Raw genomic sequence first — 19,005 nt, 5'->3', positions numbered from 1 at the left:
GCAAGAGCCTGACCTGCCTTGCATATGGGCAGCAAAAACATGGGCAGCAGAAAATGAATATGTGTGTGACCCATAATGAGTGTGAATAATATTTTAAAAAGGGAACAAACTATTTCAGTGGCCATGTAACATTGAGTGCCCACGTCAATTACATTTATGTCAACTCTTTCTTCTTGATCTTGGATTAATTGCTTCACATTTAACACCACAGAAGAGATCTCTCCATCCACAGAATGTATGTGGAGGCCTGATGTAGCAATTAACCCAGGTAGGCAAATAAATACCCTCATGAAGCAGCAAGGTTAACACCAAGAGATATATGTGGTAGAATGCAAGCTCTTAATAAAAGAGAAAATGAGGAAGACAAAGGTCTGCACTGTAAAAACAAAAGAAAAAGAATTGCCTTATAGTGAAAACTCAGAGTAAAAAGGACACACGATGAACATGATGATATACCCCACATCACTGACAGGTACTTTATAAGCATTTTCACAGGACTTATTGTATATTATGTTCTTTCATAGTCATTCAGTCTTATGAAATGCAGAGGAAACCTATTATTGCTTCTAGCTAACAAATGAAAAAGGTGAGGCTTAGAAAGGTGAAAATCCCTTGCCCATAGGCAAACAACCAGGAAATGATAGAGACTGGACTTGAACCTAGATTTTCTGACTCTAGGTACAGTGGTCTACCTAGTCCTCCCAAACAGTCAAGCATCTGGACTGACTGAGCAATATTCTTGCTCATCAGCAGAAAAATGGAAGTAATGACTTCTAAACAAGATCCCCAAACCGTGAGACTCCATGATGCCAATGTGCTCACTACCCCTTGAATGCCCTCTTGACAAAGAACAAACTCACACAATCACTTTGTATGTACACATATGCATACATGCATGCTATGTGTGTGCATACCTGCATGCTGAGGACAGGTAGGGAGCTGCAGAACCAATACTTAGGACATCAAGAATAAATAATGAATATCAGACTAGACCACTGAAACCTGCCTCTCTGCATAGAAATATTTTTAGCTTGCATCAAGTTCCTCTTTGCATAAAACACTGACATTTTCATTATGTTCAGGAGCCCGCTGTTGGCTTCCAAAAGCTCTGGCACTATACCATGCTGTCACTGTAACTGCCCTCCAGTGAGCCATCAAAATCCTGACTAGAACACTTTTGAATACAGCAGTTTTCTTGCCACCAAAACACTAAATTGCAATATTTTATATTTATCTCTATTTAAATTTTAATGATGCCACATAAATGTTAACACGGTCTTACACTAATACAATCACGAAAAAGTCTTAATAACACCACATATTGGCACAGAACCCAGATGAGTTATGGCTTGCTAAGCAGGCCCAAAGCATGCTTCTCAAGTCACTTAGTCCCCCTTAACTAAGATGTGACATCAAGACGTTTCCCCCATGAAATGTGTTTCTGGAAGCAATGGCAAAGTATACATAGAATCATTTGTTCACATTCAAAGTAGAAAGAAAGTACTTGGGATTCCAGAAAAGATTACCCAAAAGGGTCTGAGGGAGAGGTTAATAACGTTTGAATCAATTATTTTATGGAGTGAGAAACAAAAAGTGAGCCTAAGTTCTCAAGCCTCTAAAGCCTTATGAGGATAAGGACCTTAACTTTTCCAGGGCTGAAATCACAGCTACCAATGACAAATTCACATATTCTTCACCTTTCCAGTAGGTGCACAGGCAGTGATATCCCTGCCTGGCTCTGGTAAATCAGAGCAAGGGAGATATGCCCTGGAGTCCACAGGACAACCAGGGGTTGAAGATGAGGCAGGTAAGCAATAAGGGAAACAAAGGCCTGCAGTGCCCTCAACCTCTCCCCACGGAACAATTCTTCCAGCCTTCCTAGCTTTGCCCCTCAATTTACTAAGAAAAGATGCCTAAGTCTTTGAGAATGAGAGGGCATTAGACGGATACTCTGATTAAATAAAGATAAGCAGAGATGAAAGGCAAAGGAAATCTTTTCAAAACAAAGATTCCTGTCCATCAACAGAGGAATGGATAAAGTAGATGTGGTACATATATACAATGGAATATTACTCAGCCATAGAAAGGAACAAAATTGGGTCATCTGCAGACGTGGATGGACCTAGAGACTGTCATACAGAGTGAAGTAAGTCAGAAAGAGAAAAACAAATATTGTACATTAACGTATATATGTGGAATCTAGAAAAATGGTATAGATGATCTTATTTGCAAAGCAGAAACAGAGACACAGTCGTAGAGAACAAATATATGGATAACAAAGGGGAAAGGGGGGTGAGAGGAATTGGGAGATTGAGATTGACATATATATACTACTGATACTATGTATAAAATAGATAACTAATGAGAACCTACTGTATAGCACAGGGAACTCTACTCAGTGCTCTGTGGTGACCTAAATAGGAAGGAAATCCAAAAAACAGGGGATATATATATGTATAGCTGATTAATTTTGCTGTACAGTAGAAACTAATACAACATTGTAAAGTAACCATATTCCAATAAAAATTAATTTTTTTAAAAAGATTCTAATGGTAAAAATGTTCAGAATAGCCTTTTTCCTACATCACCGCAATCCCTGCATGCAAGCAAGGCAACACTTAATAGGAACCACATGTGCCCTTAAAGCAAGAATCAGAATACTGGTTCCTGTTGTAGAGGAACAAATGGTCCTAGGAACAGATTTTCAAAAACAGAAGGAACTATAGCTCCAATGGACCAACTACAGCTTGAAGACATCTTGACTTTTTTAGGATGAGTATAATGATGAGGTGCTCAAATCTCTTTCTGCATCCACTCTTTAGAGATGCTCATTTCTCTTGCCTAAGCAGTCTCCTAGCATAAGCCAGGCTAACTGAAATTTAAACAACTCCCAATCCAGAGAGTGTGATAATCTGACTGCATGTTGATTGGTTCCAGGCAACTAGAGGAAGACACATTTCCCCCCAAAAGGTCCTCCTTGGTCAGGTTCATCATTTATTCATCACCAGAGTAGCTTTACTGCCAAAAGGATCAGCTCTTGGAGTTCATTCCCCTTCCTCTCAACTACCTATGGTTGGTCTAACTTCTAACGAGCTTTGAATAAAACAGAGAATGTGACCTAAAATATGTTATTAAATGTCCATACAGGACTTCCCTGTGGTGCAGTGGTTGAGAATCCACCTGCCAATGCAGGGGACACGGGTTCGATCCCTGGTCCGGGAAGATCCCACATGCCACGGAGCAATTAAGCCTGTGCACCACAACTACTGAGCCTGTGCTCTAGAGCCCGTGAGCCACAACTACTGAGCCTGCGTGCCGCAACTACTGAAGCCCACGCGCCTAGAGCCTGTGCTCCACAACCAGAGAAGTCACCGCAATAAGAAGCCTGCTCACTGCAACGAAGAGTAGCCCCTGCTAGCCGCAACTAGAGAAAGCCCGTGCACAGCAACGAAGACCCAACACAGCCAAAAATAAATAAATAAAATAAAAAAAATTTTTTTAAAAAGAAGTCCATACATATGAGGGGGAACCAAGAGTCACAGATGGTGACAACATGGGTGAAAATTCTTATCTACTTGGAATAAGGGCAGAATCAAATTCTTACTCTAGTTTCAACGGGATTACACTAAACTGTGGATAGAGATGTGCATGAGTTCAAATGTAACCTTCTTCCAGGCCAGTCAGGCCAAGAGTAAAGCTAGACTTCACCTGAAGGGTCCAAAGGATCCTGGCCAATGGGATGTCCATCCATGCTGCTCACCTGGAAAAGGCAGCCCCCAGCACAAACGCAGCATACTCCTTCAGCAGGGGTTCTGTGCTGTTCAGCCCGTTGATCACCACTTGAAGGCCACCAAAGGAAAGCAGGTCCTGTGCATTATCCATCTGCAACAGAGGCACTGCTTAGTACAGTACAGACATCAAGGAAAGAAGAGCCTTTCTTTTGGTGACTATTGAAGAACAAACTAAAAAATCAAGTAAAAAGTGTCAGTGGCCTTTCTAATTAGGAAAGGGTTTGTAAAAACAAACTAAATTTTTAAATAATCTTAAATTTAAGAATTCCTAATTCACCTAACGTGATTTATGAGCACCTGCATGGGAACTGGCAGAAATGGTACCTAGCAATTGCTTATGCCAAACATGTCCTGGAAAATTCTAATACCGTAATGAGTCACAAGCTTACTCGTAATGTACAAGCTGTTAACACAAAGATCTGGCGTCATCAGCACTAGTAAATGGCACTACGCTTCCTGTTGGTGTCCAGCCTCAACGGGGGCAGTGGAGGCAGCAGACACTTTTTAAACAGCTGATTTTTAATTAGAAATCAGGGACTGTAATAGGAACTCTGTTGCAGGGGAAGGGCTGGAAAAGTGCTAGGAGAAGAATAACAATAGTACGCTTCTCTTCCCTCTTCCTCACTTTATAGTCTAAGGTTGACTGAATCTGAGGACACTCATGATAAATCTGCACAAAAGTCTCTCTCTCAAAAGCTTTAGCCTAGGTCTGTGCTACTCACTAGTGGCTATTATTGGACAGTGCAGAACATTTCTACCATCCCATAAAGTTCCTTCGGACAACACTGGTCTAGGCTATACTTAAGGTCCAAAGCCCCAAGTCCAGACTCTGTCTCTTTTATTCTATAGGGAATCTCATTCCCCAAGCCTCATTGGTATCCTGGAACAAGAAGACTCAACTTCCTCAGAAAGGTCACTGGATCCTGTTTTCCCCAGGAAGTAGCTACAGTCTCCCTTGAAAATATCTCTGTTGCTATAAAAGCTGTCTCTTGTCTACATGCTGATCCCACTCTACAAATCATCAGGAAAACTCAGGAAACTAGAGCCCAACAACAATGTGGCTACTACCCACCTTTTTCCTCCAGATGTCACTGAGCCCTTTCCTACCTGACTGTATCTTTCCAAACTGGAAGATGGCTCTAACAGAGAAATCCAGTTTGAAGGGCTGTATTTGACTCTGCCTATGATTTTGGAGAGGCCTAGCCCGTTTTTACCACTTAGAAGATCATTCTTATACTCAACCACAAGAGCAGGGGTTTTTGTCTTTCTGTCCACTGGTATAGGTCCAGTAATTAAAACAGTGTAAGCATATAGTTAAGTGTTCAATAAATCATCATTAAACCAATGAATAAATTTGATCAGAAAAAGATGTTACTGAAATAAACTCCACTGTGAGTAAAAAAAGGCAATCTGGTGTATGTGTGTCAACAAAATGAATGGGTCACTTGTACCACAAACCTAAAGAGATGGCCAATCCAGGGCCATGAAGTAAGCATGGAGTCTGCTATGTCAAAAGGTCCCCAAGCCAGGGTTGGCATTTGTCTGCTCTAATATGTCCTTATGAAGAGGAAAGATTTACTAGGCCATAGCCCAGCTAACTAGAAAGACTCAGAGCTGGGTGCTTTGCTGACATAAGCACAAATAATACAGGACTTCCCTGGTGGTCCAGTGGTTAAGAATCTGCCTTCCAATGCAGGGGACATAGGTTTGATTCCTGTTGGAGAACTAAGATCCCACATGCCGTGGGGCAACTAAGCCTGCGTGCACCGCAACTACTGAGCCCCCGCACCACAACTAGAGAGAAGCCCCCGCACTGCAACAAAAGATCCCTCATGCTGCAACTAAGACCCAACGCAGCCAAAAAAATAAATAATAAATAAATAAATAATACTTACTGCGTTTTCCTTCCTCACATACTCTGATTTTAAAATCTAAGAATTCACTGCCTCTCCTTTGATCTTCCTTCCTCCAAGTTTTCTAAATATACAACTCTGGCTCAGAGTCCTATAATTTCATGCCTGAGATGGCTACTTATCAAGGCTGGTATGAGTCCCCAGCACAGCAAAGCAACACAGCCCAGAGTCACAGAGGTTCTATTCTAGATTCAGTTTATCTTCATTACTACAAAGATAATCCAGGGTATTATAAATGCTGACATTTATATAAGCACTTCAGCCTTTTCAAGATGTTTTCTCATTTGTTATTTCACTGGAGACGAGGAAGAAAAGAGTCACTCTGCCTACTGCACACCCAAGCTCCAAAATCTGGACCCTGCCCAGTATCACACAGGAGAAGGCATGACCAGAGCCTGGGTCTGGGGCCAGAACTTTTCCCAGGCTGCCCTCAGGATTGGGTGGGACAGGTGGAAAGGAGCTCAAGGTAGAAGCAGGGAGCACATAAGGAAGGAGGCAGTAGGGAACTGTGCCAACACTAAGGAGGGAAAAAGGGAACCAGAAAACTGACAAGACAATGAGAGAACCAAGAGAATAAAAAAGGGAGAAATGATGGTAAATAACTGAGGAGTCACATGGGGGAAGGCAAATACACCACCCCAGGGTGGATGGGGCAGACAGTGGCTGTTCCTCATAAATAATTCACTCACTGTTGCCACACATATGGTTTTGCTTTTCACAAATCTTGTTTAATAATTCAAACATGGCTGTGTGGAATCCTTGGGCAGATCCACTTTGGGTCCTTGAAGCCCAGGGCTCCTCAAAACCACCAATGAGTAAGTCTAGAATAGAAGTAGACTAAGTAAGTTCCTGGCAAGAAGAGTCCTATCTTCCTCAAAGCTAGTACTACATCACCCTAATTCCCCATCGCAACTGGAACTTGAGGCCGAGCTATGTCTTCTTCAATCCCCTGGTGAAATCACTACTGCAGGAAGCCCGACATACCAGCCCAAACCACCTTATCCATATTTCTACTCAAAAGACCAATCACCCAAAACACTTATGACTCTTCTGCCAACAGATCAAGTTTGGTCTCCATGCGGGGACTGGTTCCTGGACTGACCACAGGCTAAGTTTGGTGATGTCCAAGAAACTGTTAATCTCACCCAGTGACCCATGAAAGCAGAATGGGTTATCAACCTAGAGATGACACTGCACGGTGACCAAAGAACCTGCAAGGGAAATAAAATTTGTTAGGGCCCTGCTAGCCTCCTGTGTACTCACTCCCCCTAGGTAAGATAAGCTCTTATAAAAGGTCATTTTGGCCTTTTATGCTGCAACTAAAGAGCCTGAAGCCTGATACCTAAAGATCCATCCAAGTATGTTATGAGAAAAAATAAAAGCTGTCAACATCAGAGCAGGACTGAGTTGGCCAATCACCCCTAGGATCCTTAATCCTTTAAATATCTATAACGGAAAAGCTGTTGGAATTTTTGTTTTTTACCCTGGAGAGAAAGACTGGAAAGAGGAAAGAGAACCCAGGTCCATTTTCTTCTCTAAAAGGATCACAGACCTGCTATTTGAGGCCTGAGAAAGAGTTATGAGCAGAGAGAGATGAAGAGGCCACCCCATAATTCCTGCAGATACAGTACACACTCATCCTCTCTCAACACAAAGGCTGGCAAAATCCTAAAGAAAGAATGTCTTTTAGCCTAGTTGATAGAGAACAAGGACGCTGTCGTGCGTGGGAGGACGTTGAAGATCTATGTCTTGATGAAGATCTCAAACAAGCCTTTGATTATGATTACACAGCCTTCCCAGGCCACCATCGCCCCTAGTCTGGATTACTGCAATAGCCTCCTATCTGGTTTTCCTGCTTCTACCCATGTCCTCGGCCTACAGACTAATTCTCAACACACAGCCAGAGGGATCCTTTAAAAGTAAGTCAGATCAAATGCTTCTTCTGCTCAACATCCTCCAAACAGTGTCTGTCCAATTTCATTCTTTTCCACGGCCTACAAGGCGCTCCATGATCTCCCTTCCCTTATCTCTCCAAGTTTTACCTACTACCCTCCCCCTTCTCTTAGCTCCCGCCACATTATTGTTCCCCAAACACACTAGACATGCTCCCACCTTAAGGATTCGGTACTTGCTGTTGCTCCTGTCTGAAATCTTCCTTCCCAACACTGCCAATCCTTATCCTGCTCTACTTTTTATTTTTCAATAGTATCTATCACCTTCAAACATATTATATATAATTTACTTGTTAGTTATGTTTGTTGTCTATCTGCCTCTTCTAGAAGGTAAGCTCCAATTTTGTTCACAAATGTATCTTAAGTGACTGGAACTTAACAGCCATGCAATAAACTAACTTATTCAGTAAGTGCATGACCTCTCTTGGCTCCTTCCACTTAGATCCACCTATTCTCCTCTGAGCTTCATTCAGATGGCACCAGTATCCTGTGAGTAGCCAAAAGGTTTACAGCACAGAGTTTAGGGTCAGTCAGACCTTGTTGCAAATCCCAGCTCTACACTCACTAACTGGCTGACCTTGGGCAATCACAAATGTGACCTGTGCTTTATTTGCCTCAGTTATAAAATGGGATTAACAGTAGTACTCCAAAGGCAGGTATGGAAGTCAATGAATTAATGTGTACAAGGCACTTGAATATGTGCCTAGTATATGATAATGCTCAATAAACATTAACTATTACAATTATGGCACAACTCTGATCAGTCATTTCCCTGCTTCAAACTCCCCAATGGTTCTTAGGATCAAGGATAAAATCATGAAGACGGCTTCCCTGATGGCGCAGTGGTTGAGAGTCCGCCTGCCGATGCAGGGGACACGGGTTCATGCCCTGGTCCGGGAAGATCCCACATGCCGCGGAGCGGCTAGGCCCGTGAGCCATGGCCGCTGAGCCTGTGAATCTGGAGCCTGTGCTCCACAACGGGAGAGGCCACAACAGCGAGAGGCCCGCGTACCGCAAAAAAAAAAAAAAAAAAAAAAAAAAATCATGAAGAGCATGATTTTCCAAACCTCACCTCTCTGACTCCCTAACCTTTCCACTTTATCTATGCCACCCCACCCGCTGGTCTCTGTGCTCCAGTCACTCCAGTCTTTTCCAGGTCCTCAATCTCACCAAGTTCTTCTCTGACTCAGAATTTTTGCTCATGCTGTTTCCTCTGCCTCTAATGCTCTAATACAATGGGGCAAACTTTTCCTGAAGGGCCTTAGAGTAAACATTTTTGGCTTTGTGAGCCATGTGGCTCACAACCACTTGACTCTGCCACTGTAGCAGTAAAACAGTCAAAAGCAATAAAACAACACATAAACAAATAGATGTGACTGTGTTCCAATAAAACTTTGTTCACAAAAGTGGGCCACAGTTTGCCACCCCCAGCTCCAATCTCCCCTCTTTGCCTAGTCAACCCCTAATCATCTTTTAATGCTCAGCCTAAATGTCACAGCTTCAGAGAAGCCTTCCCCAGTGTCCCTGACTAGGCTAAGTTCCCCTGTTACATATTCACACATTACCCGCTGGAGCCCTTATCGCAGTCTTAAATTATCTCATTATTAAATTGTTTATTTTTTCATTGTTCAACTGTTCATTATTTAATCACTCCCACTTCCAGACTATAAGCTACATGGAACAAGTACCACATCTATTTTACCTCTGCTGTATCCTCAGTGTTGAAAAATTAAATGAAGTAACACTCCAAATGAAAAAGAGCTTGGCTCTGGTCTGTAAGAAGATATCTTACTACAACAGATATTGGCCTAGATTAAAAATGCTATATACCGGGCTTCCCTGGTGGCACAGTGGTTAAGAATCTGCCTGCTAATGCAGGGAACATGGGTTCGAGCCCTGGTCCAGCAAGATCCCACATGCTGCAGAGTAACTAGGCCCGGACGCCACAACTACTGAGCCTGCGCTCTAGAGCCTGCGCTCTAGAGCCCGCAAGCAACAACTGCTGAAGCCGGTGCACCTAGAGCCCATGCTCCGCAACAAGAGAAGCCACTGCAATGAGAAGCCCGCACACTGCAACGAAGAGTAGCCTCCGCTCGCCACAACTAGACAAAGCCCGTGCAGCAACGAAGACCCCACACAGCCAAAAATAAATAAATAATTAAATAATTATTTTTTTAAAATGCTGTACACCTTGAGAGAGAAGGAAAGATGGTGACAATATTTTCGTAGGGCCTTGGGCAGGGGGTGTTATTTTTTGGAGCTGTTAGTTAAAAATCAGACTGACAGACAATGAAATATAATACCTGATGGACATAATATTCAAGATCAAAGAGTGCCGCAATCTTCTCTTCCAGGCTGGAGTTGGAACTATTGAACTTGTTGATCAGTCGTGCCATGATCTGCATGTCAGTCTCAATGACAACATTCAGCTCCTCAAAGTCCTTCTTCAGCTCCTCAATGGGACGGAACAGCCGTTTAACTTTGGCCTGCCTTGCCTAAGGAGAGTAGCAAAGAGATGGTTAATCCTCGATTGAAGACATCTCCCCAAGACTCCTGTGGTCTACCATGGATGCCCATTCTCAAAGAACTGCTGTTCTAGGAGGCAATCTTCTTTAATCTGTACTATCAAAAGTCCTGATACTTTCCAAGATGCCCAGAGAAGAGACAGCCCTCAGAGTCTACCCATGTAGCCCTCTGCCCCAAGAACACACTCAAGATTTTCCAAGGTTCACCTATCTCAGTATGCCTTCCAATGTTCGGAAGAATGTCAAGTCTTCTTGTTGTAATCACTGAGGTCAGGGGAAGCAATGCAAGCTCACCCTCCAACCCCTAACCTCACACAGGAAAGCTGAGGTCTAAAGTGGAATAATCCACACCTTAATTCTCTTTCTTCTACAATCATAGAATATCTTTGCTTTGCCCCTGCCCCATCCAGCAACATTTTAGGGAAACCCAGATGGAGGAAACTGTGGGTAAAGAGCTGTCAGAGTGGGAGCAATTTGCTGATGAAAATTAAATCTCTGTCATTACTGTCAATCTAACTACAGGTGTACAATTTGTTCAACTTTTGAAGTAGCTAAATTACTGTATGTACTATACTCAAGTCTCAAACAATTTTCGCTCAGTCCCTCCCCACCCCACACACATATAAAGATTTTTAAAATGAAGTTATGTTGGAGGTGAATAAGAGGCTTTAATTAGATATTTTATACATGTGACACTTTCTGTTTTCTTCCCAATTTTAGAGGATAGTGCTTATAAAGAGAGTCTGAAAGGTCACAGTGGCTTATGTCTCTATCTTCCAAGAATAATTAAAAGGCCCGAATATTTATAAAAAGCAGGATGATGAGCAGCTGTCAGCTCCAAATTGCTCATCTATTACCTATGGGTTTTCTCTCCAGTTACAAGGACTCCATAGAAACACCAACCAAAGAAATGAGTCAGTGTCTCTTAAAAAAAAAAAACCAAGCTCCTAGCAGAGCAATCACATCCATGCGATGCCATATTCTTCTCCTTTAGGCTAAACAGTGAAATGCTCTCCTTACACCCAGCTAGAGGACTCTGGGTGGCTGCCAAAGGCCAGGCAAAGAGGTCTAGGAAAGCTGAGTCACTGCCTAGAGCTGTGGGATGACCGACAAGTGAGCAGGATAAGAAACTAGTCACCTCCGCCTCACAAAAATGATGCATGCCTGGCCCTCGGGAAGGCCTTTAACAAAACAAAACTTTTAATTTTGCAGTAATTATAAACTCAAAGGAAATTACAAAAATAATACACAGAGTACTATATAACCTTCGTTCAGCTTCCTCCAATGGTAACATCTTATGCAATAACAGCACAATGTCAAAACCAAGAAAGTGACATAGGTACAATACTATTAACTAGACCACAAGCCTTATTCAGATTTCACCAGCTTTTACATGTACACATTTGCATGTATGTGTGTGCATCATTCTCTACAATTTTATCTAATATACAGATTCATAACAGAACAATCAAGTTACAGAACTGTTCCATCACCATCAAACAACTCCACCGTAGTCCTCTATATTGTACCTCATCCTCTCATCCCTTGCCTCCTGTCCCTATGCCCTGGCAACTACTAATTTGTTCTCCATATCTATAATTCTAGCATTTGGTGAAAGCTATACAGACAGTTACACAGTCTGTAATTTTTTGAGATTGGCCCTTTTACTAAACTTAATGCACCTGAGATCTATCCAAGTTACTGTAAATATCAATGGTTTGTTTCTTTTTAATGCTGAGTAGTATTCCATTGTATAGATGTACAGTTTGTTTAAGCATTCACCTGTTGAAGAATGTTTGTTTCCAGGTTTGGAGTATTATGAATAAAACCACATGAACATTTGTATAAAGGTTTCTTAAAAAATAAACTTGGGCTTCCCTGGTGGCACAGTGGTTAAGAATCTGCCTGCCAATGCAGGGGACATGGGTTCGATCCCTGGCCTGGGAAGATCCTACATGCTGCAGAGCAACTAAGCCCGTGTGCCACAACTACTGAGCCCGCGCTCTACAGCCCGTGAGCCACAACTACTGAGCCCGCGTGCCACAACTACGGAATCCCACGTGCCTAGAGCCCATGCTCTGCAACAAGAGAAGCCACAACAGTGAGAAACCCACGCACCGCAACAAAGAGTAGCTCCCGCTTGCCGCAGCTAGTGAAAGCCCTCACACAGCAATGAAGATCCAACACAGCCAAAAATAAAATAAAATTTAAAAAATAAACTTAAGTTCTTATTTCTCTGGGATAAGTGCCCAAGAGTGCAATTGCTGGGTCATAATGATAAGCATATGTTTGGTTTTATAAGAAAGAGCCCAACTATTTTCCAGAGTAGCTGAACCATTTTATATTCCCACCAACAATGTATGAAAGATCCAGTTTCTCCACAACCTCACTAGTATTTAGTATTATCATTTAATAGTAACAGATACTGCTATCTATTACTATCTATCTAATAGTATTATCAGTAAATAGTAATAGATGTATAGTGATATTTCATGGTGAATTTAATTTGCATACCTCTAACATCTAATGACATTAAACATTTTTTCATGTGCTTATTTGCCATCTACATATCCTCTTTGGTGAAATGTTTGTTCATGTCCTCTTCCCATTTTCAAATTGTTTGCTGGTTTTTACCGTTGAGTTTTGAGGGTTATTTATATGTTCTAGATAGATACAAGTCTTTTATCAGATAGACAGTCCTTGCTTTGTACAGATTTGATATGCACCAATTTCAACTACAGTTTAAATAATACTAGTCTCCGAACATGACTCGAACTTCAGTTGCCATCATATATTTAACTTTAATTGCATTAAGTATCAACTTTGCTGCTAGCTCTTCAGTCCATAAATCACTATGTAAATAACATAAATGCCAATCATGAACAGTGGCTGATCACATTATTTATTTCAAAATCTGACAGTGAACTGTCACTGTGCATCCATTATGCAGTTCACACACAGATGTCAAGTGTGTGGTTATATGGCTTCCTCATCCCCCAAGGATAAACCCATGTAACATTTCATAAAAATGGATAATCAAAAGAGAGAACTGATCAACAAAGTTGAAAGCACAGCAAAGAAACAAAAAGTGGTAACTCTGGCAGTTGAACATATATTATTAAACATACACGGAATTACAGATGATGTCATAATTTTTGCAACAACTACCAAACATAATTTTAAAACTTCAAGAGAAGGATAGTCTATTAAAGTTTCCCTTACTTTTATTCACTTCACTGTTCTTTCTTCCCAATGGTCCATGTTTCCTTCTGTTATTATTTCCTTTCTCTTTGAAAAATATTCTTTAGTCATTCTTTTAGGTAGGTCTGCTGGTGATAAATTCTTTTAACTTTCTTTTGTGTGAGAGTGTCTTGATTTTCTCCCTGACACTCCTGAAGGAGATTTTCATTGGCTACAGAATTCTGAGTGAACAATTTGTTTTTTTCAGCACTTGAAAAATATGCCACATATTTTTGGCCTCTGTGATCTCAGATGAAAAAGATGCTGTCATTCAATCATTATTCCCTATTGATAGTATGTGGTTTCTGTCTTGCTGCTTTCCAGATTTTTTTTCTGTCTTTAGTTATCAGAAGGTTGACTGTGATGTGTCATGGTATTGATTTCTTTGAATTTGTCCTATTTAGAATTGACTCAGCTTCATGAATCTGTGGGTTTATATCTTTCACCAATTGGGGGAGTTTTCCATCTTTATTTCTTTGATTATTTTCTCAGCCCAATATTCTTTCTCCTCTCCTTCTGAGACTCTGTGACACAAATCTTAGATTTTGTTATAGTCCTACAGGTCCTTAACTCTCTGTTCCATTTTTTTTTCAATCTATTTACTTAGATGACTTTTTATCTGTCTTTAAGTTCACTGATTCTTTTCTTTCTCATCTCTATTCTACTATTAAGCCTATCCAGGTGATTATTTTTCTAATTTTCAGTTGTATTTTTCAGTTCTAAAATTCTATGCTGTTCTTTCTTATGTCTTCTATTTCTCTGCTGAGGTTACCATTTGTCTCAAGAGTGTACATAACTGCTTGAAGCATTTTGGGATAACTGCTTTAAAATTCTTGTTTGATAATACCAACTCCTGGGTCATCTTACTGTTGGCATTGGTTAATTGTCTTTCCTAATTCAAGTTTTGATTTTCCTGGTTCTTGGTATGATGAGTGATTTTTGGTATACTAGGCATTTTGAGTATTAAGTTATAAGAATCTGAATTCTACTGAAACTTCCTTTTCAGTACGCAGTCACACTGTTTAGGTTTAATATGTTGGTTCTGGTCTTCTTGTACAGTTGTGACCCCAAGACAATTTAGTTTTCACAGAATTTGCACTGTTATTTTGGTCTGCTTCCTGTGTGTGCTACCTAGAGCTAATCTAAAAACCTGGGCAGTATTCCACACTGTAGTTCCATTCTCAAATCTGCTGTGTTAATTCTGGTCGGTTTCTCTTGTGGGTTACTAGGGAGCATTCCCAGAACTTCATATGCAAAATTCCTTTCTCCATCTCCCTTCCCTCCAAAATCCTACCACCACTCTCTTGTTAGGAGAAGGAAGAGCATCACCTGCCACCGCTGGACACTCAGCATTGGGAATGGAAGCCCTTCCTTGGCCTCTACTGACATCACCTTGGCAGGGTAACTGAAGCACTGCCTCATCACTGCTGATCTGAGGGTAGAAGTTCGGGCTCCTCACTTATCCCCATTAACAATGCCCCGGAGTAGAAAGCAGAATGCTGACTTACACTGCCTTGTTCCCACCAGATGGAGGGTAGAAGTATACACTCTCCATTAACCAGCCCTCTGGCATCGCTGAAGCTAAAAGAAGTGAAAAACTACCTTGGTGCTGCCAGGGAGGGGACAGACATTCAGGTTCCCTTCTTGGCCTCTGCTGACACCACCCCAACAGAAAAAGCAGCCTGCTACACGCATGTGAAGGGTGAAAACCAGGCTCCACACTTGGTCTCTGCTGGTACCACAACAGTGGGAGAAGCAGAGAATAGTCTTTTACCGCTGGGCAGAGAGTAGAAATTCAGGCTCTCTGCTCAACTCTCCCTGACACCACCTTGATTGAGGTAGAAGAGCACTGCCTCACACCATCTATTGCCATCAGAGGGGATGCAAGTTCAGGCTCCCCACTCAGCTTCTGCTGACACCACTCTGGTGGAGGAAAGAGAGTACAGCTTTGCTATACTACACCAAATGGGAGATGGAACTACAAGTTCCCCATTCAACTCCCACTGGTACTAAGGGAGGTCTTTGGCTAAAGCAGAATAAGTATTGTCAAAAAGTTTTTTGTTCTATTAGGCTGCCCTTTTCCTAGTTCTATCTTATGAAGAGCAGGCCTTTCTTAGGGCCTTTTGTCTATCTGTACCTGTTGATATTTCCATGATATGGGCTTCTCCAGTGCCCATTCTGGGATACACAGAGGGCAGAAAGAAAGCCAAGGAACTCACTGCCATGTCATTCCTGAAATTCCAAGGTCCCTATCTAATCCACCTTCTTCTTCTCACCTTTAAAGTCTTCTTATATTTGCTTTTAGTATTATGTCCAGGATTTTTAGTTGTCCTGAGCAGGAAGAATAGGGAGAAATGAGTCTATTTTATCTTGTCCAGAATCAAAAGTTTAAGAAGGCCATATTTGGGGGACTTCCTGGTGTTCCAGTGGTAAAGAATCTGCCTTCCAATGCAAGGGACACGGGTTCGATCCCTGGTCGGGGAACTAAGATCCAACATGCCGCGGGGCAACTAAGCCCACGCACCTCAACTAGAGAGAAAAAACCCGCATGCCACAACTAGAAAGAGAGAAACCCGCGTACCACAACGAAAAGCCCGTGTGCCACAACAAAAGATCCCACGTGCCGCAGTGAAGATCCCGCGTGCCACAACTAAGACCCAACGCAGCCAAAAATAAATAAAATAAATAAATAAATATTTTTTAAAAAGAAGACCATATTTTTTAATGGAGTAATTTATAGGATATAGGTAAATAACAGCTGACATGATAAAACATAAAGCATCAAGCAATTTGTATGATAACAGGGGGATAAAGAGATCAGGTTCAACAACAATGGCCCAAATGTGCTGGGTAAGACAGAGATTTTCCACAAAGCAAGGGACTCTGGGAAGGACTGATTCACTTAAATCTAATAAGTTACCAATGGACATAATGGAATTGATGGCTTTCCCCCAAAAAAATCAGGTAAAAAAAATTCACTCAATTGGTTAAGATATGACACAAGATCTCACAGTATTGTCTTTATAAATAGTAAAAGCACATCCTGTACTTGCAAGTCACCATGCAAAGATTTTGTTTAAAGACTGATAAACAAAAAGTATTATGGTATCTGCAGCCAAGAGCTTGAGACATGTAAGAAACTCCCCAACCTACTTCAAGTTAATTTATTTGCCAGTCCCAATGCATTGGCAGGGAGCTGAGTCAGTCCAGGAAGGATACAAATGAAAATGAGAAAAAAACCTAGGACCCAGCACCTCAGTGAAGGAGCTAACAACCTAAGTGCCACAGAAGTAAAGAAACAGTGTGGCAGCCATAGGTCAGAAGTGGCAGCTGACTCAGATCAGCTGGTACAGGGGTGTCGTATTTGGCTACCATTATTGGGATCTCCCTTTGCACAGGGAAAGAATTATTTTTAATTGCAAAAAAATAGCAATTGAAAACTTAAATAATCTCTTGCTTTTACATTTAAAAAATATTTTCATAATATTCATATTTTTCTACACTAATTGAATTAGGGGATAAGAATGCCATTAAAGAGAGCAAAGAGAAGAGACAGGGGTGCAGTGGGTCTTCCACCCACAGAGAAAATATGGAACGGGGCCAACTTTTATGTTCCCATCTGCTCCATGTGGAGCTCATGGTGAGAGAATGAGTGGGAATGGGCCCAACCCCTGGTCACAGGAATACCAATCTCTGCTCCAGGCATGCAGACACTGCTTTCCTCTGCTGGCCTCACCTTCAGCAGGTAGGGGATTTGCTTTTCCTCACACCTCTCCACCCCCACAGTTAATACACCTGCAATGGGATATAATTTTATGCATCACCTTCCTTTACCACAATTGCTGCCATCCTGCTACTCACCTTCTCATACCACATACACTCTCCATGTTGGGAGATGAGACTTTGGTAAGATGAGTAAAGACATGGAGACTTGGCCTGCATATTAACACCTCCTCCTGAGGTCCTCTCCAACACACACACACACACACACACACACACACACACACACACACATCCATCTGTCTCAGACATACTTAGCTCTGAAGGATCTGAGGGACCTAAAACTTCCTCCACTAACACACAGGCTGTCAAGAACATGGTGTTGCCTTTCCAAGATACTGCCAGAATTCTGGGGTGAGGGTAGAGAAATATAATACGAAGCAAAGGGGACTGTGAAGAGGAGAAGCGGGAGGAAGAACTTAGAAAGGTCTGCAAGGCAGCCATTGAAGGAGGTTCTTTCAAGGACAGGACTCAAGTGGAAATGTAAAAACTGATTTGCAGCATTCTCTGGTTATCACATGAGCTCATGATCCATCTAAGAATAAGACTTCATTCTGATAGGTCGGGATCCATGAGCCATCCCAGACATTAGAGGCGTAACCAAGGGGCTGCAATTCTGCCTCTTTCTCCTTCTCATTCCCTTAGCTTATAAACAAATTTAGAGCTGGAGGAAATCTCAGCCATCTGTTGTACATTTAAGGAATTTGAGGTCTGGAAAAGGTTTGCTACATGTTCAAAGCACTTGGGCTCCTTCCTTCCTGGCCTAGGTCCTCTGTCCTTTAAACTTGTGTCTAATCCAAGTATAACTGAAGAGATCTGGGTTTTAATCTCTATTCCCCTCAGTGATGTCTGTGGTAATGCAGAGTATGGCTCTCTCTGCTTTGTGCTTCAATTTTCCCAAATATGTAATGGGAAGTTGGATCCCAATGTAAACGATGACAGAAAAGCTCCCAGCATTTTTTTAAGAGTCTGTAAAGGGTTACTTATTTGGCATTAACTTACTTGGCTCTTTAAATTATTTTATAATATTATTGTTATTATTATCCCATGTTCACTGCTAAAGCTTCAGGAGACAGTGATTCCCTTCAAGGCCATTCTGCAGGATGATATGAACTCACTATAAACAACATCACAAACCTTGTCTTCCTTTGAACTCTCCATATCTGCCCCCTCCTTGAATTTTGCCAGTGCGCTCTTGAGGTCCTGAGATGAATAGGTATTGGTGTTGATGTCCAGCCTGTCCAAAGAGAAGTTGAGAGTCACAAGGGGGCACCATCTTTCCCAAGAAAGAAAACCCCTCTGGGTGGCTGGCACTCCAAGGCCAGCTAATCCAGGCCAGCTATAACTCAGAGCACACTATCCTAACTTTGCCGTGGGTAAGCCAGAAGTCTAACAGGGTGATCTCACCTTGAAGCTAGAGGAGGAAAGAGCTGAAGATGGAGTCACTTCATGAAAGAGGAGAAAATGGCATGAGGCAGACAGAAGCCCACCATGGACAGAGAGCTCTCAGCCAGCTACTTGGGCAGAACAAGTCTAGAATGTCTGTGCAATGCTGCTCTCTCAGTACGTGCCAGAGTAAGACCTCCTGGAGGACAGTGGGCACAGACAGAGGAAATAACATATACCCTATTTATATTCTTCTAGGAAAGAGACCAACAGGGACCTGAGCCTCCCAAGTATGTGCCTGACCTGATTTGACGACTCAGTCTATCTTTACAAAAACAGGTTGGATAAATTCATACCCTTAAGACCAACCCCTGAGCACAGAGTACATGCAGGAGGTATGAGTCAACCTGACAAAGGA

At 41.9% G+C, this 19,005-nt stretch overlaps 1 protein-coding gene across 7 annotated transcripts in view; it reads right to left on the bottom strand.

The window, feature by feature from the left end:
• Nucleotides 1-19,005, bottom strand: part of SIL1 (SIL1 nucleotide exchange factor) — a 248,443-nt gene that overhangs the window by 39,065 nt on the left and 190,373 nt on the right. For all 7 annotated transcript variants that reach the window (XM_028493286.2, XM_028493282.2, XM_028493285.2 and 4 more), the window contains 3 exons: nt 18,339-18,438; nt 9,960-10,151; nt 3,761-3,882 (listed from right to left, as the gene is read on the bottom strand). In XM_028493286.2, coding sequence (XP_028349087.1) covers nt 3,761-3,882; nt 9,960-10,151; nt 18,339-18,438 — 414 coding nt within the window. The remainder of the gene's footprint in view (nt 1-3,760; nt 3,883-9,959; nt 10,152-18,338; nt 18,439-19,005) is intronic.

Source organism: Physeter macrocephalus, chromosome 8, assembly GCF_002837175.3.
Source record: "Physeter macrocephalus isolate SW-GA chromosome 8, ASM283717v5, whole genome shotgun sequence".
NCBI lineage: Eukaryota > Metazoa > Chordata > Mammalia > Artiodactyla > Physeteridae > Physeter > Physeter macrocephalus.
Note: the sequence above shows the minus strand (reverse complement) of the source record. Positions and strands in the feature narration are given on the sequence as shown.